General features: G+C 43.3%; 1 protein-coding gene across 1 annotated transcript in view; it reads right to left on the bottom strand.

Moving 5' to 3' along the window:
- Nucleotides 1-24,763, bottom strand: part of LOC120980013 (mucin-5AC-like) — a 151,672-nt gene extending 126,909 nt beyond the window's left edge. Inside the window, exon 1 of the mRNA XM_040408877.1 lies at nt 22,666-24,763. Within this exon, the coding sequence (XP_040264811.1) occupies nt 22,666-24,763 (2,098 nt within the window). The remainder of the gene's footprint in view (nt 1-22,665) is intronic.
- Between the last annotated feature and the right edge of the window lie 1,230 nt (nt 24,764-25,993).

The following is a 25,993-nucleotide window of genomic DNA, read 5'->3' as shown; positions in this document are numbered from 1 at the left end:
TGTAAAAATAAATAAATAAAAACTGTTCCAAAACAGCCAATTTTTTGGTCACCTTGCCCCATAAAGTGTAATAATGAATGATCAAAAAATCCTATGTACCCAAAAATGGTACCAATAAAAACCTCAACTCTTTCTGCAAAAATCGAGCCTCTGCACAAGACGATCGGCAGAAAAATAAAAAACATATGGCGTTCAGAAAATGGACACACAAAAACATAATTTCTTTTTCAAAAATGCTTCATTATGTAAAACTGAAACAAACCAACAAAGAAAGTAGACATATTTGATATCATTGTGTCCGTAACAACCTGCTCTATAAAAATAGCACATGATCTACCCTGTCAGATGAATCTTGTAAAAAAAAAATAATAATAAACGGTGCCAAAGCAGCCATTTTTCGGTTACCTTGCCTCACAAAAAACTTAATATAGAGCAAATAAAAATCATATGTACCCCAAAATAGTACCAATAAAACTGGCACCTTATCCCCTAGTTTCCAAAATAGGGTCACTTTTTGGGAGTTTCTACTGTAGGGGTGCATCAGGGGGGCTTTAAATGGGACAAGGCATCTAAAACCAGTCCAGCAAAATCTGCCTTCCAAAAACCATGCGGCGTTCCTTTCCTTCTGCGCCCTGCCGTGCGCCCTTACATCTGTTTACGACCACATGTTGGGTGTTTCTGTAAACCGCAGAATCAGGGTAATAAATATTGAGTTTTGTTTGGCTGTTAACCCTCAATATGTTAAAGAAAAAAATGTAATAAAATGGAAACTCTGCCAAAAAAGTGAAATTTAGAAATATCATCTCCATTTTCCTTTAATTCTTGTGGAACACCTAAAGGGTTAACAAAGTTTGTAAAATCAGTTTTAAGTTACTTGAGGGGTGTAGTTTCTACAATGGGGTCATTTATGGGGGGTTTCCACTTTGTAAGCCCCACAAAGTGACTTTAGACCTGAACTGGTCCTTAAAAAGTGGGCTTTGGAAATTTTCTTTAAAATTTTAAGAACTGCTTCTAAACTTCTAAGCCTTCTAATGTCCTAAAGAAATAAAATCACATTACCAAAATGATGCCAACATAAAGTAGACATATGGGAAATGTTAAGTAATAAATATTTTATTAGGTATGACTTTCTGTTTTAGAAGCAGAGAAATGTAAATTTAGAAAATTGTGAATTTGGGATTTTTTCATAAATAAAGGTGAAATATATTGACTCAAATTTTTGACTATCACGAGAAAACAATCTCAAAATGGCTTGCATAAATAAGTGTTCCAAAGCTATTACAACAATTTTGACCTGGACACTGGGGCATCAATGACCCTTGGTCATGAAAGGGTTAAAAGGACTTTTAGGTCTCTAACACCTTTCAACACTAAACTGGGCCTAAAAATAAAAAAAAATCCTATCCCTACACTATTTGCCCCTTCTGCTGTAGCCCTGACTAAGACTGAGCCAAATGTTTTCGGGTGCTATATAGCACCCAATGATGCGTTCCGGCCAGCCAATCACTGTAATGCCAGTAACCAACATGGCTACAGCATTACAGTAAGTGCCAGCACCTCCCCGCACATTTATTGGCTGCGTAGCAGCCAACAAACGTGTGGGGAGGAGACTCGAGCATTGCGATGCTCGAATCAAAATGGTGTTTGGCCGAGCATGCTCGCCCAACACTAGTAAGGAGTGTAGGGGTTATAGTGGCAGCAATAGTAGCAGCACAGCATGGAACAGACAAGGTAGTGAATAGATGTTTGTGGAGCTGTGTTGGGGTAGTAGTCCTTTGGTGGCGGCCCAATTATATTCTCGTATGTCCATGTCACATGGTTTCTAATTTCTCTTTTCATTGGTTGATAATTTTTTTATTTACAACATATCTTCATCATTCTTTTGCAATTACATTATTATATATTTCATTAGGAGTACTTATCTTATGGAATTTACCAGTGATTCCAACTCATTGTTGCCAACTCTCCCTGAATGTCTGAGCTGAATGTCTAGAAAATAAAGGGAGACCTTCTGGTTTCCCAGAAGAGCTGATAAATCTGTATGGTTATGCATGAAGGGAAGCCCTCCATGAACTTTTATGGTATGTGGTGCTAGGATGCAGCATCATCATATACAACCCTGGAGGCCAAATGAACATTGAGGGCATTAGGTGTCCCATGAAATTGGGATGACTACAACAGTAATGGAGCAGGAACTAACAAAAAAGGGGCATGCCAATGCCTGAAAATGTGTTGTGGCGGCTAATAAGTCCTGTAGTGCAGGGCTTAATAAATTCTCCCTAAAATATTAAAGTGGTTCCTGTATCTGTCTATGCAACTGCCTTCTTCCCATAGACACATCCCAATTGCCACCTCATTTATCACGTATCTTGGGATCAAGCTCCTTGTATTCATTCAATTATATTCCACTCTTTGGAAAGATAGAGAAGGATTTGAAGTGATGGCAGAGAAGGATTTGAAGAGATGCCATTGTCCCTTATAGGACGTTGTCGCGTAATCAAAATAGTATGCTTTTCAAGTTTTATTTACCCTCTTCGAACCCTCCCTATTTTGTTAAAACATTCGGACATAACAGCTAATTTAAGCTTTCAATATATTTATATGGTCAGGGAAACATCCCCGAATTGCACTGCTTCCCAGAGATAAGGGGGCTCAATACTCTGAACATAAGATTATATAACTTGGTGTGTATATTCAGACATAGCCTGGATTGGACACATTAAACCCAGTTCTATTCCATTCCTTCATTAGAGTAACAACTAGTTTCTCTGTGGTCATTGGTGGCTTTATTGCATTCCCGGAGATCAGCACTTCCTTCACACTTAAAGTCAAAAGTGGTGTCACACAATACCTTGATTGCTTTGAGAGAGGTGAGGAAATTTTACAAGCTACCTTTTCTAGCCTCCCGCGCATTGAGATTGTGGGGACACCCAGACTTTACACAAGGAATAATCACCTTTCTTGATTTTTTACATATTACGAATGTAGATATCTTACCTTTTCAGAATTATGTGAAAAATATGAACTCCCGTCACATCAATATCTCCCATACCAACAGATCCTACACTTTTGTCATAAGCGATCACCGTAATTGATATTTCATCAGAATGCTCCACTGATCCAATTGCGATGTCTTTGAGTACCCCGCCAGCAAGGAGTACCCTCTCTCAAATGTATCACTCATTTAGTGGTAATGGGGGAAGAAGCAGAAAAACACCCTAGTTAAGAAATGGGAAAAGAAATTGGAACACAGGCTCTTGCAAGTAACATGTTGAGAGAGTGGGGTAGAGTGTGTAGAGCTGTGCCTTGTGAATGGTGGATAGAATCCCACTTTTGACTAATTGATTCTGCTGCATATGCCCTTAATATCACCTCATGTGCAGGGACTCAAAATAAACTGATGAGTTGCCCAAAATGTGGATTACAGGGGGCTGATCTACTACATTGTATTTGGCTATGGCCTATAGTGCAATCCTATTGGTGAGATAGCAGAAACGAAGGAAAAGGAGCTCATGGTACCAAAAAAAAATATATAATTTATTGAAACATGATTAAAAAATGACATGAGTAGAAGCAATAAATAAATGGTGCCTTAGACATGATGAAAAATAGGAGCGGAGGACAGAAAAAGAAACGCCACCCTAGGAGAAAAGGCACACGGATCAAAAGAGCATGGTACAATATATAGAAAAGCGATCACCGTAATTGATATTTCATCAGAATGCTCCACTGATCCAATTGCGATGTCTTTGAGTACCCCGCCAGCAAGGAGTACCCTCTCTCAAATGTATCACTCATTTAGTGGTAATGGGGGAAGAAGCAGAAAAACACCCTAGTTAAGAAATGGGAAAAGAAATTGGAACACAGGCTCTTGCAAGTAACATGTTGAGAGAGTGGGGTAGAGTGTGTAGAGCTGTGCCTTGTGAATGGTGGATAGAATCCCACTTTCGACTAATTGATTCTGCTGCATATGCCCTTAATATGACCTCATGTGCAGGGACTCAAAATAAACTGATGAGTTGCCCAAAATGTGGATTACAGGGGGCTGATCTACTACATTGTATTTGGCTATGGCCAATAGTGCAATCCTATTGGTGAGATAGCAGAAACGAAGGAAAAGGAGCTCATGGTACCAAAAAAATATATATAATTTATTGAAACATGATTAAAAAATGACATGAGTAGAAGCAATAAATAAATGGTGCCATAGACATGATGAAAAATAGGAGCGGAGGACAGAAAAAGAAACGCCACCCTGGGAGAAAAGGCACGCGGATCAAAAGAGCATGGTACAATATATAGAAAAGAAACATGGGAATCAATACAGAGTCAATGCTCTAACCCATGTACTGAGTACTACTGAAATGAGGTACCAGGTGAGACACCTGTCAAGCGCATAAAAACCTCTGTAAGTAATAATGCAGGCAAAAAGTAAAAGATGGAATTATGCTGCAGACCAATAGGATGTAAAAAATAATAAACAGAGGAGAGCAGCAGGAGACAGGGACTCACCAAGCCAAGAACCGTGTGCGAGAAAAACCAGGGTGGCGTACCTTCGTCAGGGGGTAGCGCCATCACTGTGAATTAAGCATAAAAAGGCTCCCACAGCCAATAGGAGGGTCAGTACTCACTTGTCCCCAGGTGTGTATGGATAAGGGCGCGCGAGAATCCAGACAAACACCGAGTCCAGCCACCCCACGGGCGGCGTCCCGCCGGCACGCCCCCACCATGTGATGAAATCACATGATCGGGCGGCTCCGACGTCTGGACGCACGGACGTGAGGCGCCGGAGGTGGCTCTGGATGACGCGCGCACACATCACACAAAGGGAGGAGAGTCGGGAGGCCACCAAGAAGCCGTAGTCAAAACGGAACAAATGCTACAGTGTAAGGGATCACATCTATATACATCGATGTAGCACAACTTATATTGGACATAGTATGCATATACAGAGTAAAAAGTAATCATAAATACATTCATGTATATAGACATATATACATCACACATCAATAGACCCAATATATAAATGAAGAAACATGATTCAAGAGGACATAATGAAAATTGAAAGCAATGATTAAGATCATGATAATAATTAAAAACATGATTGAAGCATAATATAAATGGATATATGAAGCAGCAATATAAGTAAGTGTATCTAATAAGTATAATAAATGTGTACATACATAATCATGAAAACAGTGAATGAATGATGATGCTGAAAAAGACGCACAGTGTGCACAACATTTCCACATAAGGAGATGATGAAGTGGATAGTATAAATATGATAAAGCAAGATGTAGATTAGTGAAAAAGGGGAGAATGAGGGATAACAAGTCCCTCAAAAGTGCGGGGATAAAAAATGATAAAAATGAAAAATAAATAAATATGAATAAATAGAAATAATAATAAAAATAATAATAATAAAAGTAGTCATGTAGGAGGAGGGAATAATTATTCCTCCAACGGTGTAATGAACATAATGGGAAAATACATAATGGATGTGTGGGTGTGAATGAGAGTTCATAGTAGATTTCATCAAACAATTATACATAAAAAGTAGAATGATGAACTGTACTAGTGTAGTGTACTAGAAAGGACGTGAGGTGAAGTGTGAAGAAAAGAAAAAATACGGAATGAAAAGGGGAAAGAAGAGAGGGGAATAGTCAAGGGGAGGAGGGGGGGGGAAGGTCAAAGGGGGGGAGAAAAGAAGGGGGGAGGAAGGGGGAGAAGGGAAAGAAAGAAATACAAAAAGGAGGAGAAGAGAAGGAAAGAAAAGGGTAGAAAAAGAAGGAGGAAAGAGAAGAAAAGGGTACCAAAATCACAGAGAATGTTACAAAATAGGTATAGACAAATATATATGCTAAAGAAGCTGCAACATATACATAAAATAAAATAATGCCGCATCAACCGGGTCAAGATATGCCAAGAGAAGTCCATGATGAGTCAAAAAGAAGAAAGAGGTGGCTCAATATCCCAAGAATGAAAGCTGGGGAGAAAATAAAATTTGGAAATATAAAGATTATAACTATATGAACAAACTGTTAAAAGAAAAGAGGTGGGATCCACAGTTGTGGGTCCAGTGGTTACAAAAAGGAAGAGAAACCCAAATTCTCGTTAAGACCCCTGGGGCGTAAAGTCCCAAGGGTCCAGATCCAGCGGCTCTCTTTTTGAGCCAGCCGCTTGGATGTATTGCCTGCACGTAGATCGACCTGGATACAATCGATACCTCTGACTTTTAGACCTCTCGGATTGCAGGAGTGGAATTCCCTGAAATGTCTTGGGATTGGTTTAAGGGTCTCAACCTCCTTTATCTCCTGTGCATTGAGAATATCCCTCATGTGCTCCAGCACGCGGACCCTCAACTCGCGGGTTGTAAGGCCTACATATATTTTAGGGCACGGGCATATAGCATAGTACACCACCCGCGTACTGGAGCACGTGAGGGATTGATGGATTTTGAAAGATCTAGTTCCAGACGAATCTGCAAAATCAAAGGAACGCTCCATGTTAGGACACGCGGCACATCTGCCGCATGGTCTAAAACCAATCTTTGGACCACCTTGCCCGGCATTCAGTTGAGGTACTATTGGTTGTAAATAACCTCGAACTAGGCTATCCCGTAGGGTACTAGCCCTACGTGCCGTGAGAAGGGGTTGTACAGATAAGAGCCTTTCTAACACTGGATCCGTAAGTAGGATAGACCAATGTGAAGCCAAGACCTCCCTCATTTTATTCCACTGTGAGTGATATGTACTCACAAATCTGATCTTATCATCCGGGGTCTTGTCTTTTCTGGTTTGTAACAGGTGAGATTGATCCTGAATTTTTGCACGCCAGTAGGCCTTTTTTATGGATCGGTGGCTATAGCCTCTTTTAAGAAACCGATCCTTCAGCTCACTGGCCTGTTTTTCGAATGTTACGTTGTCAGAACAAATCCGCCGAATACGTAAAAACTGACCGACAGGAATGGCGGAGATCGTGCTCTTAGGGTGCAAGGATGTTGCATGCAAGTATGCATTGACGGCCGTCTCTTTCTGGAAGACATCCGTCCTGAGGTGGCCGCCAGCATCCCTAAACACCGAAACATCCAAAAAATCCACTCTCTGTCTGCTGTAACTGTAAGTCAGCTTAATGTTAATGGAATTGGTGTTCAACACCTGAAAAAAACCATGAAGTTCTTCTTCAGTACCCTGCCAGATCAAGAAGACGTCATCTATGTACCGCGCCCATAAAATGGCGCGGTCCATGATGACGTGTCTGTCTGACAGGAAAAGGTCCCTCTCCCACAGCCCCAGGAACAGATTGGCATATGCGGGCGCACATGCCGCCCCCCATCGCTGTCCCCTGGAGCTGCAGGAAAAAGGACCCGTTGAAGGAAAAGAAGTTCCTCGTGAGCACGAATGTTAGAAGTTGTAATAAAAACTGGGAAAATTCCCTAGGAAGATTGCTAGCAGACAGGAAAAATTCCACTGCTCGTAACCCCTCAGCATGTTGGATGCTCGTGTAGAGAGACTCTACATCACAGGTCACCATGATGTTATCATCCTCTAAAATAATACCCTGTATCCTCTGTCTGCCGTTGTTCCTTGTCTAAATTATCATTTGGAACGGATGTAGAAATCCGTTCAAAATCTCTACTGACCGTCTTGACAAAGAGGTCAATCGCCGGACATAGTGACAAGGGGGGAAATTTCTTAGACCTCTTTTTTATAGCCGATGGTATTTCATCGGCCATATTAATATCTGGTCTCTCCTGTTCTAACAGCAAGTCCTCCAAAATTTGCAGGGCCCGCTGTTCGTCCTCAGAATTGAGGGAATCGGGTGAATCACCTCTCGCATGCCATCTCCTCATCATCAAGGAACGCCCAAATAGGTGCAGATCCTTAATGGCGGTGAAACAGTCAAACCTACAGCTGGGTACATATGATAAACCTCTCTCCAACAGAGAAATATCTGTGTTGGAGAGGGTATGGCCGGATAGATTAATTACCTTAGGTGTATTGTCCGGATGTTTGGGGTTTGGAACTGACTCCGGTTGTTTCTTCCTTCCTGGGCCAGTGTCTTGTTCCATTTTTCTTTTATTACGGGTCTGACGAGTCGGATAACTGCCCCGTGGTTGAGAATCCCCAGTCGATGACACGGAAGAAATAGATGATGATCTACTACGAGACCTATTCCTGTTGGAATCTCTGCTTTTCTATTTGTATATACGGTTCAATTGTGCATCATTATTATCTCTAGAGAATTTTTGAATTTTCGCCTCCTGGATTTCTTTTTCCCAAAAGGGATATTTAATATCCAATTGCTCTTGGAAGGTTTTCAGCAGTTCTGTACTACAGATAGTCGACAGACGTGTCTGTAACTGGTCGATCTCTGTGTCCAGCTGTTCTAAGCTCTTTTTGTTGTGGCCGATCAGGAGCTCCATAAACGTAAACGAGCTCTGATTACAGGTCTCCTCCCTTTGTTTCGTTGGTGAGATATCATAGCCTGAATATCAAATACATAGGGAAAGCAGTTAACCATAACTTCCCTGAAGATAGTAAGCCATCTTTGATAGTAAATGGAGCACTGGTGGAGGCACTGAGAGGCCTCTCACTCTTGGCTGAAACCAAATGTACCTGTATTGTCAGAGATTATATCTCAGATGTCTCACTATATGTTTATAGACAAACTAGATGCATAAACACAAAAAGATAGACTGACAAAAGTAGCCTCCATAAATGGAGGCTCTTTATTTGTAATCATCCCACTTTTGAAGAAATTGCATTTTTCATGCAGACTTTTCAATATACAGATCGGTATACGAGGGAAGCCCCTAGGCCTCTTTCACACGGGTGTCGCGTGTGAGGGCTGGATAGGATGCGGGTGCGTCGCGGGAAATTTTTTTAATGCATTTTGCACACGCGTGAGAAAAATCGGCATGTTTGGTACCCAGACCCGAACCCGGACTTCTTCACAGAAGTTCGGGTTTGGGTTTGGGATCGGTGTTGTGTAGATTTTATTATTTTCCCTTATAACATGGTTATAAGGGAAAATAATAGCATTCTTAATACAGAATCCTAAGTAAATTAGGGATGGAGGGGTTAATTTTTTTTTTAAACTCTCATCTACTTGTTCACGCAGCTTGTCTACTTTCTTCTTCTTTGAGGACCTGGGAGAAAAGGACCTGTGGTGACATCACTGCGCTCATCACATGGTCCATCATATGGTCCATCACCATGGTGATAGACCATGTGATGAGGCAGTGACGTCACCAAAGGTCCTTTTCTCCCAGGTCCTCAAAGAAGAAGAAAGAAGACAAGCCGGGCTGCGCGAACAAGTCGATGAGGTGAGTTAATTATTTTTTTTTTTTTTATTTAACGCGAAAAACGTGCGTTGCGTGAAAAACGCACAATATAGAGCATGCTGTGATTTTCACTGTGCACAGCCCCATTGAAGTGAATGGGTTTGGATTCAGTGCGGGTGCAATGCGTTCACCTCACGCATTACACCCGTGTGGAATTCTCGCCCGTGCGAAAGGGGCCTTAAAGGTACCCTTAAATTGCAAATAGAGGCAACTAGACGAAATTGATACCTCACATAATTGTTTTAGTATGCAGTATTTGTGATGATGTTGATGAAGCCCTGCCAGACATCTCAGGGTAGATTGGTGGGAGGGGGATGTGGGGAAGTTACTGTGTTTCTCATATGTTCTGTTAAATCATCTCTGTGTATAGCAGGTTATTATCCCACAGCATAAATGTCAAGATGCAAATCCAAAATGATTTATGAATTTGGATCGATGGCTCCTTGGGGACTCAATTCTGAAATGGAAATCTTCGGTTTCCTATAGTGGACCGGTGGTAGATTTTCACGACATGTCACTGTCAGATAGATAGTCATACACTGACATGTCCTGTATTCTCCCACCGGCAACTAGACAACGTCAACTCTTATCTTTCTCTAGAAGTGTCATCAAAATGCATAATTTTGTGATGTTTTATTTTATTGGATTATGATTTTTTAATTATCGGCACCAATATAAATACATCGCACTTGGGTGTACGAAAAGTGTTACTGACATGTATGATTGTATCTATGTAGGTATATACAATACATTTAGTTAGTAAAATAGAATATTTGATAACTATGTAAAAAACGCTGAATATGAACAGATACATAGAATCATCGCATAGTTCAGTCCCGGCTTCCAGCAATGATACCGGTGTAGTAAAGTCCGGTCCAGGTTTTTGTAGGAATCATTACAATATAAAGAGTGATTTTGTCCCTCATTCTTATTATATACCACTGAGGATGAAGTCGTTTAGGTTTTGAAGCGCGTCTGGTGAATTGAAGGATATGTTCCTGTAAGCAATATCTATATAGCTCAGCAGAAGGTTGTCTGAAGGGATTACCACCCAAATCGGAGATCATCGCACACAACCACGGTATCCATTTGGCGTCCCTGGATACTCAACCCTCATGCGCAAAAAATCAAAGTGCCGGCACTAGCGCGGGGATTGAATACAGACACCAACAGCCACAAAAAGGTCACGTATGTATAAACAGCGCTGCAACTAACCAACAGGCCGGTCTGAACAGAGATTCCGGTTAGCAGAGACTATACATACTATTTGATCCGTTTACATAAATGGGACTGCATGACTGCAGGTTAGCAGTGCGACATAGATAATCATCAAAAGCTGGATTCAGCCTTATTCAGACACGTCTGTCCAACTTATATTCAGCATATAGAAAAGCGCTACAGAACTTTGCTATTACTTTTAAAATAGTGCGAGACCTCTGCACTATAATGAATGGAGGTACTGTGACTAGTCAGTTTTGTATACTTTTTATTTATTATTAACACATTGTATTGCATTTTTATTAAAACATTGCATTGTATTTTATAAGAAGCTGGCCATTGATTTGATATTTTAAATTTAACAGTGGTGTAGCAGGCCAAGCTATACTCCTGGAGAGCACTCTAATATACTGAATAATATTATCCCACTGTGTTGGTGGGGCATTTATTTTTTTCCGATATGACATGTATACATAACATTTGTTTAAAAAAACAACAACTCTTTATGGTAAAAATTGATTAACCACCTCAGCCCCCAGTGCTTAAACACTCTGAAAGACCAGGCCACTTTTTGCACTTCTGACCTACACTACTTTCACCGTTTATTGCTCGGTCATGCAACTTACCACCCAAATGAATTTTACCTCCTTTTCTTCTCACTAATAGAGCTTTCATTTGGTGGTATTTCATTGCTGCTGACATTTTTACTTTTTTTGTTATTAATCGAAATTTAACGATTTTTTTGCAAAAAAATGACATTTTTCACTTTCAGTTGTAAAATTTTGCAAAAAAAACAACATCCATATATAAATTTTGCTCTAAATTTATTGTTCTACATGTCTTTGATTAAAAAAAAATGTTTGGGTAAAAAAAAAATGGTTTGGGTAAAAGTTATAGCGTTTACAAACTATGGTACAAAAATGTGAATTTCCGCTTTTTGAAGCAGCTCTGACTTTCTGAGCACCTGTCATGTTTCCTGAGGTTCTACAATGCCCAGACAGTACAAACACCCCACAAATGACCCCATTTCGGAAAGTACACACCCTAAGGTATTCGCTGATGGGCATAGTGAGTTCATCGAACTTTTTATTTTTTGTCACAAGTTAGCGGAAAATGATGATTTTTTTTTTTTTTTTTTCTTACAAAGTCTCATATTCCACTAACTTGTGACAAAAAATAAAAAGTTCTATGAACTCACTATGCCCATCAGCGAATACCTTGGGGTCTCTTCTTTCCAAAATGGGGTCACTTGTGGGGTAGTTATACTGCCCTGGCATTCTAGGGGCCCAAATGTGTGGTAAGGAGTTTGAAATCAAATTCTGTAAAAAAATGACCTGTGAAATCCGAAAGGTGCTCTTTGGAATATGGGCCCCTTTGCCCACCTAGGCTGCAAAAAAGTGTCACACATCTGGTATCTCCGTACTCAGGATAAGGTGGGGAATGTGTTTTGTCGTGTCATTTTACATATACCCATGCTGGGTGAGAGAAATATCTTGGCAAAAGACAACTTTTCCCATTTTTTTATACAAAGTTGGCATTTGACCAAGATATTTATCTCACCCAGCATGGGTATATGTAAAAAGACACCCCAAAACACATTCCCCACCTTCTCCTGAGTACGGAGATACCAGATGTGTGACACTTTTTTGCAGCCTAGGTGGGCAAAGGGGCCCATATTCCAAAGAGCACCTTTCGGATTTCACTCGTCATTTTTTACAGAATTTGATTTCAAACTCCTTACCACACATTTGGGCCCCTAGAATGCCAGGGCAGTATAACTACCCCACAAGTGACCCCATTTTGGAAAGAAGACACCCCAAGGTATTCCGTGAGGGGCATGGTGAGTTCCTAGAATTTTTTATTTTTTGTCACAAGTTAGTGGAAAATGATGATTTTTTTTTTTTTTTTTTCATACAAAGTCTCATATTCCAATAACTTGTGACAAAAAATAAAAACTTCCATGAACTCACTATGCCCATCAGCGAATACCTTGGGGTCTCTTCTTTCCAAAATGGGGTCACTTGTGGGGTAGTTATACTGCCCTGGCATTCTAGGGGCCCAAATGTGTGGTAAGGAGTTTGAAATCAAATTCTGTAAAAAATGACGAGTGAAATCCGAAAGGTGCTCTTTGGAATATGGGCCCCTTTGCCCACCTAGGCTGCAAAAAAGTGTCACACATCTGGTATCTCCGTACTCAGGAGAAGTTGGGGAATGTGTTTTGAGGTGTCATTTTACATATACCCATGCTGGGTGAGATAAATATCTTGGTCAAATGCCAACTTTGTATAAAAAAATGGGAAAAGTTGTCTTTTGCCAAGATATTTCTCTCACCCAGCATGGGTATATGTAAAATGACACCCCAAAACACATTCCCCAACTTCTACTGAATACGGAGATACCAGATGTGTGACACTTTTTTGCAGCCTAGGTGGGCAAAGGGGCCCATATTCCAAAGAGCACGTTTCGGATTTCACTCGTCATTTTTTACAGAATTTGATTTCAAACTCCTTACCACACATTTGGGCCCCTAGAATGCCAGGGCAGTATAACTACCCCATAAGTGACCCCATTTTGGAAAGAAGAGACCCCAAGGTATTCGCTGATGGGCATAGTGAGTTCATGGAAGTTTTTATTTTTTGTCACAAGTTAGTGGAATATGAGACTTTGTATGAAAAAAAAAAAAAAAAAAAAATCATCATTTTCCACTAACTTGTGACAAAAAATAAAAAATTCTAGGAACTCACCATGCCCCTCACGGAATACCTTGGGGTGTCTTCTTTCCAAAATGGGGTCACTTGTGGGGTAGTTATACTGCCCTGGCATTTTCCAGGGGCCCTAATGTGTGGTAAGTAGGTAATTGACCAGTGAAATCCGAAAGGTGCTCTTTGGAATGTGGGCCCCTTTGCCCACCTAGGCTGCAAAAAAGTGTCACACATGTGGTATCGCCGTATTCAGGAGACATTGGGGAATGTGTTTTGGGGTGTCTTTTTACATATACCCATGCTGGGTGAGAGAAATATCTTGGCAAAAGACAACTTTTCCCATTTTTTTATACAAAGTTGGCATTTGACCAAGATATTTATCTCACCCAGCATGGGTATATGTAAAATGACACCCCAAAACACATTCCCCAACTTCTCCTGAGTACGGCGATACCACATGTGTGACACTTTTTTGCAGCCTAGATGCGCAAAGGGGCCCAAATTCATTTTAGGAGGGCATTTTTAGACATTTGGATACCAGACTTCTTCTCACGCTTTGGGGCCCCTAGAATGCCAGGGCAGTATAAATACCCCACATGTGACCCCATTTTGGAAAGAAGACACCCCAAGGTATTCAATGAGGGGCATGGCGAGTTCATAGAATTTTTTTTTTTTTGGCACAAGTTAGCGGAAATTGATATTTTTTATTTTTTTTCTCACAAAGTCTCCCGTTCCGCTAACTTGGGACAAAAATTTCAATCTTTCATGGACTCAATATGCCCCTCACGGAATACCTGGGGGTGTCTTCTTCCCGAAATGGGTTCACATGTGGGGTATTTATACTGCCCTGGCATTCTAGGGGCCCTAAAGCGTGAGAAGAAGTCTGGAATATAAATGTATAAAAAATTTTACGCATTTGGATTCCGTGAGGGGTATGGTGAGTTCATGTGAGATTTTATTTTTTGACACAAGTTAGTGGAATATGAGACTTTGTAAGAAAAAATAAAATAAAATCCGCTAACTTGGGCCAAAAAAATGTCTGAATGGAGCCTTACAGAGGGGTGATCAATGACAGGGGGGTGATCAATGACAGGGGGGGTGATCAATGACAGGGGGAGTGATCAATGACAGGGGGGGTGATCAATGACAGGGGGGGTGATCAATGACAGGGGGGTGATCAGGGAGTTTATATGGGGTGATAACCACAGTCATTGATCACGCCCCTGTAAGGCTTCATTCAGACGTCCGGATGCGTTTTGCGGATCCGATCCATCTATCAGTGGATCCGTAAAAATCATGCGGACATCTGAATGGAGCTTTACAGGGGGTTGATCAATGACAGAGGGGTAATCAATGACAGGGGGGTGATCAGGGAGTCTATATGGGGTGATAACCACAGTCATTGATCACGCCCCTGTAAGGCTTCATTCAGACGTCCGGATGCGTTTTGCGGATCCGATCCATCTATCAGTGGATCCGTAAAAATCATGCGGACATCTGAATGGAGCTTTACAGGGGGTTGATCAATGACAGGGGGGTAATCAATGACAGGGGGGTGATCAGGGAGTCTATATGGGGTGATAACCACAGTCATTGATCATGCCCCTGTAAGGCTTCATTCAGACGTCCGGATGCGTTTTGCGGATCCGATCCATCTATCAGTGCATCCGTAAAAATCATGCGGACATCTGAATGGAGCTTTACAGGGGGTTGATCAATGACAGGGGGGTAATCAATGACAGGGGGGTGATCAGGGAGTCTATATGGGGTGATAACCACAGTCATTGATCACGCCCCTGTAAGGCTTCATTCAGACGTCCGGATGCGTTTTGCGGATCCGATCCATCTATCAGTGGATCCGTAAAAATCATGCGGACATCTGAATAGAGCTTTACAGGGGGTTGATCAATGACAGGGGTGTAATCAATGACAGGGGGGTGATCAGGGAGTCTATATGGGGTGATCAGGGGCTAATAAGGGGTTAATAAGTGACGGGGGGGGGTGTAGTGTAGTGTAGTGGTGCTTGGTGGGACTTTACTGAGCTACCTGTGTCCTCTGGTGGTCGATCCAAACAAAGGGGACCACCAGAGGACCAGGTAGCAGGTATATTAGACGCTGTTATCAAAACAGCGTCTAATATACCTGTTAGGGGTTAAAAAAAACACATCTCCAGCCTGCCAGCGAACGATCGCCGCTGGCAGGCTGGAGATCAACTCTCTTACCTTCCGTTCCTGTGAGCGCGCGCGCCTGTGTGCGCGCGTTCACAGGAAATCCCGGCTCACGCGAGATGACGCGTATATGCGTCGCTGAGCGCAGGGCTGCCACCTCCGGAACGCGAATATGCGTACAGCGGTCCGGAGGTGGTTAAAAACAGAGTGGGAAAATATCCCTATTCATTGTGTTCTTTTCGCAGATAAGTGATCTATATAGTGTTAGAGGTGTAACTATAGGGGGTGCAGAGGTAGCAGGGGGCCCAAAAAATCCAGTATTTTAAATGGCACATGTCAGGTGGGGCCATTCTACAGATATAGCACTGGGGACCTTGAGTTTCAAGGTACACTATTGACAGTGTATTTTGAAAAGTGGGGATTACCGTCTAAGTACAACCACTACTGCGCATGTACATCAGCACTGAGGTCACATGGTAATGTTCTGATCCCCTAAATATAGATCACAGTTGCCTGGTTTCTTGTGTTCATGTCCAGGCATCTGGTGGAATGATAGGAGTACTGCACAGGTGTCTATACAGCCATTCATATGCACAAACACCTGTGAGCAAGTCTCAGATTGACTAAGTTAGATGGCTGGCATTTACTAACAGGACCCTGTGTACTGGATGGTGCCCTGATCTCCCTCATAGTCCCCTGGTCTAGGACTACTGTTATTCAACGCATTTCACCACCTGCTATCGGTGGATCATCAGGAGTGATAGAGACAATACAAGACTCTTATTCCCTCCAGTATTAATTGCAAGTACATGCTGCACAGGTATGCGTCTCACAGCCTAGATGCACTGATATGGCCGTAGCACGCCCGCCATCTATGGATGGGCACTCGTGTTGCGGGGCCAATTAGCAGCAGGGGTGTGTCAAGCATACATGCCCTGATATACTGCTCTGCCCCACCTCATTTTACAGAGCGCTCATCATTGCCAAAGAATGCAATTGCATCAAAAGGTAACCATAGGGGGATCATTAGGCGATTCTTAGTCCATATTTAACATAGAGCTATAATAGGAATATTACATCCAGAGGTCATTTGTTAAAAATGAAGAGACAGTCAAGTACGTCCAGGTCAAACAGATCTCTAAGTTAGGACTAATGGATCATCATTCTCATAATCACACTGAATGGTGCCTGTACAGTAGGTGGATATGTGTAAGCCATGCAGAACATGAGACCATACAGATCATAAGGTCTGTAGAGGATGAATAATGGACAATGGCCCTACGTCAAGCTCATCTATTCATGAAATCAGTACAGAAATATGCAGTCTGAACAGGAACTGGAAAGATACAATGTCCCATTACACTCATCTTGGACATTACTCAATGAAACAGGTATAAACAATCTGATCATTGAGCCCCTTTGGTTTAACAGTTTGGAGGCGGAAGATCCATTTCTCTTCCTTTCTAAGGAGTTTGATGTCCACATCAGCCCCCCTGGAGGAGCATTCGATGTTTTTGATTCCTTGAAATCGTAGGACTTTCACATCCCCTTGATGTCTCTCCCAGAAATGCCCGGTCATAGTCGTATCCTCTTTTCTCCTAACATCCCCGAAATGTTCGCCCACTCGCCGTCTGAATTAGCATATGGTCTTACCCACGTAATGCAACCCACCGGTGTATGTGATCAAATAAATTGCCCAAGGTGTTTTTTTTTTGTTTTTTAAAAGAGCTTTATTAGAAAGCTTTATAGCATACATCAAGTTTTTGTAACAGCATTTAAAATTAACATGAGAGTTAACAGAAGTATACAGTGAATGTCTCGCATTATATTGGTATACTATAACAACAGTGAGAAATAATATGATTATGATGGGTCAATGCTTCAAACACTTGAAATTCCTAAAGTGTTCCCAGTTTTCCCAGGTAGTTCAGAATTTTTGGTAATTGCGGTTTTCCCAAGCTGCTAATTCTTCAAACCTATATATATCATCGACTTTTCCTATCCATTGCTCTAGTGAAGTGAGTTCCGGCTTGAGCCAGAATCTAGGTATTAGAAGACGGGCATTAGCCAGAAGTATTTTATAAAGAGGGGACATTACCACTCCTGGATATCAAGGATAGAGGCCTAACAATGCTGATTGGGGGGACATAGGAATTTTTTTGTTAAAGATCTCCTTCCACCATTTTTGAATCGATGGGCACAGCCACCACACTTGATAGTAGGAACCTCTTTCGCCCATACAACGCCAGCAAATGTCTGAATTTGTCTGGTCTTACCTGCTAGTGATAACGGGAGTTTTGTACCACCTAGAGAGGATCTTGTATCCATTTTCTTGAATTCTAACACATCTTGAGGTAACGTGGGGTGCCATGAGTAGACTAGTGCATTCTTCAGGTGTAAAGGAGCAATCTAAATCTCGTTCCTATAGACCATAATATGCTAGCTTTGGTGAAGGGAGGGGAGTGTTAAGTACCTTATAAATGGTTGAGATTGGTTTAATTATTGGCGTGGTCCTAGCTATCAAGCTTTTAAACCAGGTGAGAGGCCTGAGAAGTGCTTGTCTTGGGATGTTTTTAGATATAAATGTTCGGAGAAAGGATAATAGAAGGATATGATGTTTCAAATCCGGGATCAGGGATGTAAGGGACATTCCATCCAATATCAGCCCATTGTCATCAAAGAAGGAGAGTACTGGTGTTTTCATTTGTCGAATATATGTAGGGAGAGTCTGTCTTAGTGCTAGTGGGGCAGCACTAATTATATCTCTCAACTGGATCAGTGGGGATGGTAGGGGGATCCACAATGAGGACGATTAAAACCAGTGCCAGGTATCAATAGTGGCCCTGACCACATGGTTGGTTTGGGCTTGAGAGATTTTAGGGTCCGTTGGGCCTAGTAATAAACTCCTAAAACATGTCGATAAATTTTCAATTTCCATATCTATCCAAGACCTCTGTGGAGGTTGTCTAAACCAATCTATTATTCTAGACATAAAAAAGGGGTTAGGTAGACCTATACCTCCCGAGGATCTAGGTCTCTGTAGGAGAGAGATAGATAGTCGAGATTTTTTACCCGCCCAGATGAAGTAGCGAATACTTTTCGTTAGGGAGATGTAGAATGATTTTGGTATCGGGATTGGAAGGACTTGCTGAAGGTAACTTAGTCTAGGGGTTACTAAAGATGTTACCATATTTTTACATCCAAACCATGACAGTGTTGGGAAATGTAGTGATGAGAGTTGCTCCTGTATAGATTTCAGAAGGGGTAGGTAATTAAGTTTGAATAATCTATGGGGGTCGGGCCCTATTTTCACTCCAAGGTAGGTGAGGTATGGGGCGTTCCAGTTAAATGGGGATTTCATCTCAAGGTCTCTCCGTAAAGTGGGTTAAAGGCCCAGACTCAGTACCTGTGACTTTTTCATATTAATCTTAAAATTGGATAAAGGACTGAACTTCTCCAGAAAGTCATAGATGATAGGAAGAGAGGTCTCAGGGTTTGAGGTTATGACAAGGAGATCATCCGCAAAAGCGGCAGTTTTATGTTCTTGGGAGCCAAATCTAAAGCCTCTGATCCTCTCTGTGGCGAAACCAACCTCGCCACTGGGTTTTGGAGGGGCCTGGCTACCAGCCTCTTGCCCCAGGATTATGGGCCCTCTCATCAGCCAGGCTTCCTTTGTTCACAAAGTATTTGTACTAACTTTAACCCCTGGTCTAATTCGTGCCATTTTGGGATGTTAAATTTCTATGTGTATTGTAAAGGGTCGGACATTGTATACGTTGAGTAGTGAGGTCTGTTCCATTGTCTCTCTGTGTGTATTAGCGATTTCCTTTGTCCTGAGAGATAATCGAATTACTTCTCGGTTGTGTCCAGGACAGAAGACATTGTGTATTCTCCTGCCTGTGATGATTGCATCAACCCAGTGTGAGGTAATTGTATCACGGGCAGAGGGGAGGATTTTGTATGGGAGTGTCTGAGTGTATTGTACGTGGTTATTGGCTGTTTTTACAAAACCCTGTGGGTGGTAACCTTGTTGGAAAATGTGTATAAATCAATGCTTGTGTGTTCAAATAAAGAGTTCCTGTTTTTACCCTTTACCATGTTGAGGCTGGTGTTTGGGTAACTGATCGACACTGGGGGATTGCTATACGCTGAAGATTTGCTATACTCCCCTGGCATAACTACTAGCTCTTGTAAGAGCTGTTCCTGCTCTCTGGATGTAGGAGAGGTTCACCCACTGAAGCCTGGAGCCTTGTCGTAGGTCCAGGGTAGGTAGGAGACGGTGAGGCCTCAACCAAGCTTCGGCGGTTCGTGGGATCTGCAGCGCTTACGGTGTCAAGTGGAGTGCTTGGAGACCTCAGGAAGCACTAGGAACATCTACCAACGGAGGTACCCGGTCGGGGTGCTAGGAGATCCATTACATTGGTGGCAAGCAGTGGGATGGCGTCCTAGTGTGAGGAGAAGCAGCTCGGAGACACCGTTCGTGGAGTATATTGAGGGCAACGCTAGTATCCGTACAGCGCCCCTGGCTACAGCAGCAGGATGGAACCAGCAGTGGCATACGATGAGGAAGACCTGGATGGCCGGGATGCATTAAGGAAAGACATCTGGTACCAGGCCCTGGGTAATGTACAATACCAGCGAGGTGAGAGTCTCCCCAGTGTAGAGCAGCGATTGCAGAAGCAAGTGCCCCTGCAGATGCCTTTCCTGGGAGAGCAGCCCCTGGAGGAATTGGTGAAGGAACTAGAGCACCGGGTATGGCAGGAGCTATATTTGGAGGAGGCCTACCAGGCGCTCTGGTCGTATATGGCACAGTATATACCCTGGACAGCTGAGCATGACAAGCCAGAGGGAGAGGAGTTTGATGGTGCTGGCTTGTTATGGGAGTCCTGACTTTGGGAGCCCTGCACAGTCCAGACTTCAGAACATTTTCTACGAGAGGGAGGCTAGGCAGGATTGGGATGATCCCCATGAGGTAGAGAAAGACCTGGTTCACCTAGCAACCCTGGAGTGGAAACTGGAGCAGGACTACCGAGATCTCTTCCACTCCATTGGGAAGGCTCAGCAGGACAGCAAGAAGTCAGACCCAGGTCCAGAGCCCTTCAGATGGGAGGATATTGTGGAGGTTTACTGGGAAGACCGACTGAAGTATCCCCTGCTTCAGTACCAGCTACACAGGTAGGGGACCTCATAGACTGGTCCTGGGGGGAACCCCATATGGCAGGTGGAGATGGGACCGAGGTCTCTCCACTGGCCCTACAGGGATGCTGGGCAGTCGGCCCAGATCCCCAACGGCAGCCAGAGTTTCAGGGAGTAGGGACAGTCGGTCCTGCTCCCCAGTGGCAGTATGGTTTGCAGGGAGAGGAAAGCCCAGTCTCCATTCCCCAGCGGCCGTGTGATATGCAGGGAATTGGGAGCCCAGTCTCCATTCCCCAGTGGCAGTGTGATATGCAGGGAATTGGGAGCCCAGTTTCCATCCCCCAGCGGCAGTGTAATATGCAGGGGATTGGGAGCCCAGTCTCCATTCCCCAGCAGCAGCTTAACGTACCAGGGGTAGACAGTAAGCCCCACAACAGTGGAGATGGGACCGAGGTCTCTCCACCGACCCTACAGGGATGCTGGGCAGTCGGCCCAGATCCCCAATGGCAGCCGGAGTTTCAGGGAGTAGGGACAGTTGGTCCTGCTCCCCAGCGGCAGTATGTTTTGCAGGGAGAGGAGAGCATCGTCTCCATTCCCCAGCGGCAGTGTACTTTGAAGGGAGAGGAGACAACCGGTCTCTCTCCCCAACCACAGGGGGACAGCACCCCTAACTCCAATGGTGCAGATGGGACCGCAGTCTCTGCACCAGGCCTATCGGGATGCTGGACGGCCGGTACAGATTCCCCACCAACCCCACAGGAATGCCAGGAGGAGGAGGTAAGAGATCCCTCCTCTCCACAGCTGATCCGCAACAAGGTCCTGGGGGTAGGATTCCCTGACCCCATCCCAGCGGAAGAGCTGGCATCTGGGCAGAGCGCAGTTGGCCTCTGCACTCCTCTATCCTCATCTCCAGAGGCTGACTCCACACCAGCTTCCCCAGCGGAAGAGCTGGCATCTGGGCAGAACACAGTTGGCCACTGCCCTCCCCTATCCTCTTCTCCAGAGGCTGACTTCCTACAGGCTACCCCAGCGGAAGAGCTGGCATCTGGGCAGAGCGCATTCGGCCTGTGCCCACCAAGTACCTACAGCTCCAAGCTAGAGAACAACAAGGAAGCAAGGAATAGCAGATGCCCCCTCCACATCTGGGAACATACAGAACAGAGCCAGGCCCCAAAATTCAACAGGTCCAGTATTGGGTTGTGGGTGGACTGCCAGACTAACTCAGGTACTGACCGGCGTGAGGTCAGGTATCTGGTTAGTCTTCCATGGGAGGGGGAGATGTGTGGCGAAACCAACCTCGCCACTGGGTTCCGGAGGGGCCTGGCTACCAGCCTCTTGCCCCAGGATTATGGGCCCTCTCATCAGCCAGGCTTCCTTTGTTCACAAAGGACTTGTACTAACTTGAACCCCTGGTCTAATTCGTGCCATTTTGGGATGTTAAATGTCTATGGGTATTGTAAAGGGTGGGACATTGTATACGTTGAGTAGTGGGGTCTGTTCCATTGTCTCTCTCCATGTGTATTAGCGATTTCCTTTGTCCTGAGAGATAATCGAATTACTTCTCGGTTGTGTCCAGGACAGAAGACATTGTGTATTCTCCTGCCTGTGATGATTGCATCAACCCAGTGTGAGGTAATTGTATCACGGGCAGAGGGGAGGATTTTGTATGGGAGTGTCTGAGTGTATTGTACATGGTATTGGCTGTTTTTACAAAACCCTGTGGGTGGTAACCTTGTTGGAAAATGTGTATAAATCAATGCTTGTGTGTTCAAATAAAGAGTTCCTGTTTTTACCCTTTACTATGTTGAGGCTGGTGTTTGGGTAACTGATCGACACTGGGGGATTGCTATACGCTGAAGATTTGCTATACTCCCCTGGCATAACTACTAGCTCTTGTAAGAGATGTTCCTGCTCTCTGGATGTAGGAGAGGTTCACCCACTGAAGCCTGGAGCCTTGTCATAGGTCCAGGGTGGGTAGGAGACGGTGAGGCCTCAACCAAGCTTTGGCGGTTCGTGGGATCTGCAGCGCTTACGGTGTCAAGTGGAGTGCTTGGAGACCTCGGGAAGCACTAGGAACATCTATCAACGGATGTACCCGGTCGGGGTGCTAGGAGATCCATTACACTCTCGTTCTGTCTAATGGCCTGGAGAAGTGGTTCCATGATTAGGACAAAGATTAGTGGGGAGAGGGGACAGCCCTGTCTAGTGCCATTCTTGATAGTGAATGTGGAAGATAACGTATTATTTACTATAATGGCTGCTGAGGCATTAGTGTACATCGAAAAGATGGCTCTAACAAAGGGGTTAGGAATGCCGAATTTCTCTAGAGTAATTCGCATAAATTCCCAGTTAACCCTATCAAAAGCCTTCTCTGCATCAGTGCTCAAAAAAGCCAGGGGAAGGGAGTATTTTTTGGCATGGAATAATACGTTTAATATTCTTGCTGTGTTATCGTGACCCTCTCTTCCTTTAATAAATCCTGTCTGGTCCCTATGTATCAGGGAGGGCAGGAATATGGATAGACGAGTGGCTAACATTTTAGCCAGCAGCTTAAGGTCTAAATTTAGTAATGATATTGGGTGGTAGTTTGCACATTGACCTGGATCCTTCCCTTCTTTTGGAATGATTGTTATATGTGCTTTGGTCATGTCGGATGATAGAGGGGATCCTTGCAATGATTGGTTACAAATGGCCAGAAGATGAGGAAGAAGAGAATTACTGAAAGAGCGGTAGTAAAGAGCCGGTAGGCCATCAGGTCCCGGGGCTTTCCCATTGGGAAGGTTTTTTATAGCAGCTAAGAGTTCCTCTCTAGTAAAAGGAGATTGCAGAGATTCCCTCTGAGTATTTTCTACTTTGGGGAGTGTTAAGGACTCAAGAAAGGTATCAATAGGGCTCTGGGATGAAGTAGGATCTTTCTTCGGGTCATGTTGTGAGATGTTATATAGATCGAGATAATAATTATGGAATTGCTGGGCTATTTCTTTTGTTGTGACTGCTATATCACCTCCTGGTTTACTAATTTTACAGATGTAGTTTTGGGCTTTCTTATGTTTGATTCGGCTCATCATAAATTTGGACGCTTTGTCTCCATGTGCAAAATATTTGTACTGGGAATGTAGGTAGTATTTTGCAGAGGCCTTGTTCAGAAGGTTCTTAAGTTCTGACCTAAGATCTGTCAATTTCGTTAAGTGGGAGGTAACTAATGAGTGTTTATGAAGAAGTTCTAGTTTGTGTATCTCTTCTAACAAAGCATCGATCTGGGCTGCCCTCTCTTTTTTGAGTCTAGCTCCGATGCTGATGAATTGGCCTCTTATATAAGCTTTGTGGGCATCCCAAACTACATGGGGGGAGGTTTCTGGGAGGGAATTTAATAGGAAATATTCATCCAGAAGTTTTTGCACCAGCTCCCTCTGAGTTTGAGTGGATAATAGTTGTTCATTGAGCCGCCACTTAAAAGCACGGGGATCTCGTTGGGGAGTAGAGATTTTCAGGAACACTGGTGAGTGGTCCGATAGATGAATAGATCCTATTTGGGTTTCTTGGCACAGTTGTAAGTGTTCTTTTGAGATGAACAGATAGTCTAATCTTTGATAGGAGCCATGTACATTGGAGAAGAAGGTGTAGTCACGGTTGGAGGGATTAAGGATTCTCCATGCATCCACCAAGTGGGCATTTTGGAGATTTCTGTAAATGATTTTGAGAGCTTTCTGGGATAGGGCAGATCTTTGGGAGGTTGAATCCAATTGGGGTTCTAATGTAACATTGAAATCTCCTCCCAGGACAACCACACCTTCCCTGAAGGATTCTATTATTGGAAAGAGAGATTTGAACCATCCAATCTGACTTACATTAGGGGCGTAGATATTAATGAATGTATATGTTTGGTTGGCTATTTTGCCTTTGACTAGGATATATCTGCCTTCACTGTCTTGGATATGGTGACAGTATTGGAAGGGTAAATCCCTACTGAAACCCATGCTTACACCCCTGGAGGCTGAGGAGTCAGATCCACAATGGAACCAGGTAGGAAACCTAGAGTATGAAAGGTTTGGATAATGGTTGAATTTAAAATGGGTCTCTTGTATGAGAAGAACAGAGCAATCCATTTTCTTCAAATGTAAAAGGATCTGGCATCTCTTGGAAGGTGAATTAAATCCCTTCACATTGTAAGAAACTATTTTGAGGCTAGCCATGGTTAAATAGTCGTAAAGGTGATGTTTCTGCTCTATTTGGTATGTCATAAGGTGTGGATTAAAAATATATATACTCAGCCTCCATGGGTGAAGCGAAGGGGATTCATGAGGATTCCACTGTGTCATTTCTGGAGAGACATATGTTAGGGAGCACTCACTGTAACAAGAAACAGAATCAGAACAAAATAACCAGTAACATGTTAAAACATATATGGCTAATCTAAGCATAGATAGCCTTTTAAGTACAACTTGTATCATTTAGCTAGAAGTGACTAGGATAGGTGGGTAGAAGGGGGGAGAAAAGGGACAGTAGTGTGTTACCGCACCCTACAGTAGAAATGAGGATCAGGTCAAAGACTCAAAGAATCTAGACAGGTGAAAGAAAGGGAAGGGGGTAGATGGTCCTAAAAGAGTGAGCTAGTAAGGTAAAGAGATAGAGCCCAATAAACACATAATATCTGGAGGAGATGATTTAGGCTGGATAAGATGTCTCCATTGCGTATGGTTTAGATATATCAGTCTCCTAATGGGAGTCGTCTGGGAGTAGTTTTCCTTTTGTCTCTTCTATCTCTAGTAGACTTGGGAGTGCGTTGTCTTTCCCAGGGATCTTGTCTTGGCAGTTCCGGCAGGTCTGCAAGTTCTTGAACGGGATCCCAGTTAGAGATGGCCAGTGATTCGATCTATAGTAGACCACGCTCAAGTCACTGAATGAGGCAATTTGCAAAAGATAGGCCGAATAGAAAAGACCAACAATATAGGATTTTTCATGATCTTAGCAGATCTGTCAGAGGTTTGAGTGCTCTTCTTTTTTTCAGTGTAGATTGTGCTAGATCCTGGAACACAAGGATTTCGTGGCCGTCGCATATGATGTTATTGGTGTCTCCTGCTCTAGATAATATCGCCTCTTTCAAAGGAAAGCTGAGGAATTTACAGATAACGTCTCTTGGTGGCTCAGATAGAGGCGGTTTCGGGCGAAGGGCTCTATGTGCCCTTTCTAGAATGATTTAGTGGGCGGAATCTGGGCCTAAAAGTTGCAGGCATATTTGTGCGATTGTATTGGGGAAATCGCCAGCACCAACCGTTTCGGGGATTCCACGGAATCGTAAATTATTATGTCTCCCACGGTTTTCTTGATCTTCAATCGCATTATATATGTTGTTCAGGTTGGATTGATAGATTTGTAAGCGTTGCGTTACTGCAGCCTGATGCTAGAGGATTGTTGCATGAGAG

The sequence above is a fragment of the Bufo bufo genome, chromosome 10 (genome assembly GCF_905171765.1).
Source record: "Bufo bufo chromosome 10, aBufBuf1.1, whole genome shotgun sequence".
Classification (NCBI taxonomy): domain Eukaryota; kingdom Metazoa; phylum Chordata; class Amphibia; order Anura; family Bufonidae; genus Bufo; species Bufo bufo.
Note: the sequence above shows the minus strand (reverse complement) of the source record. Positions and strands in the feature narration are given on the sequence as shown.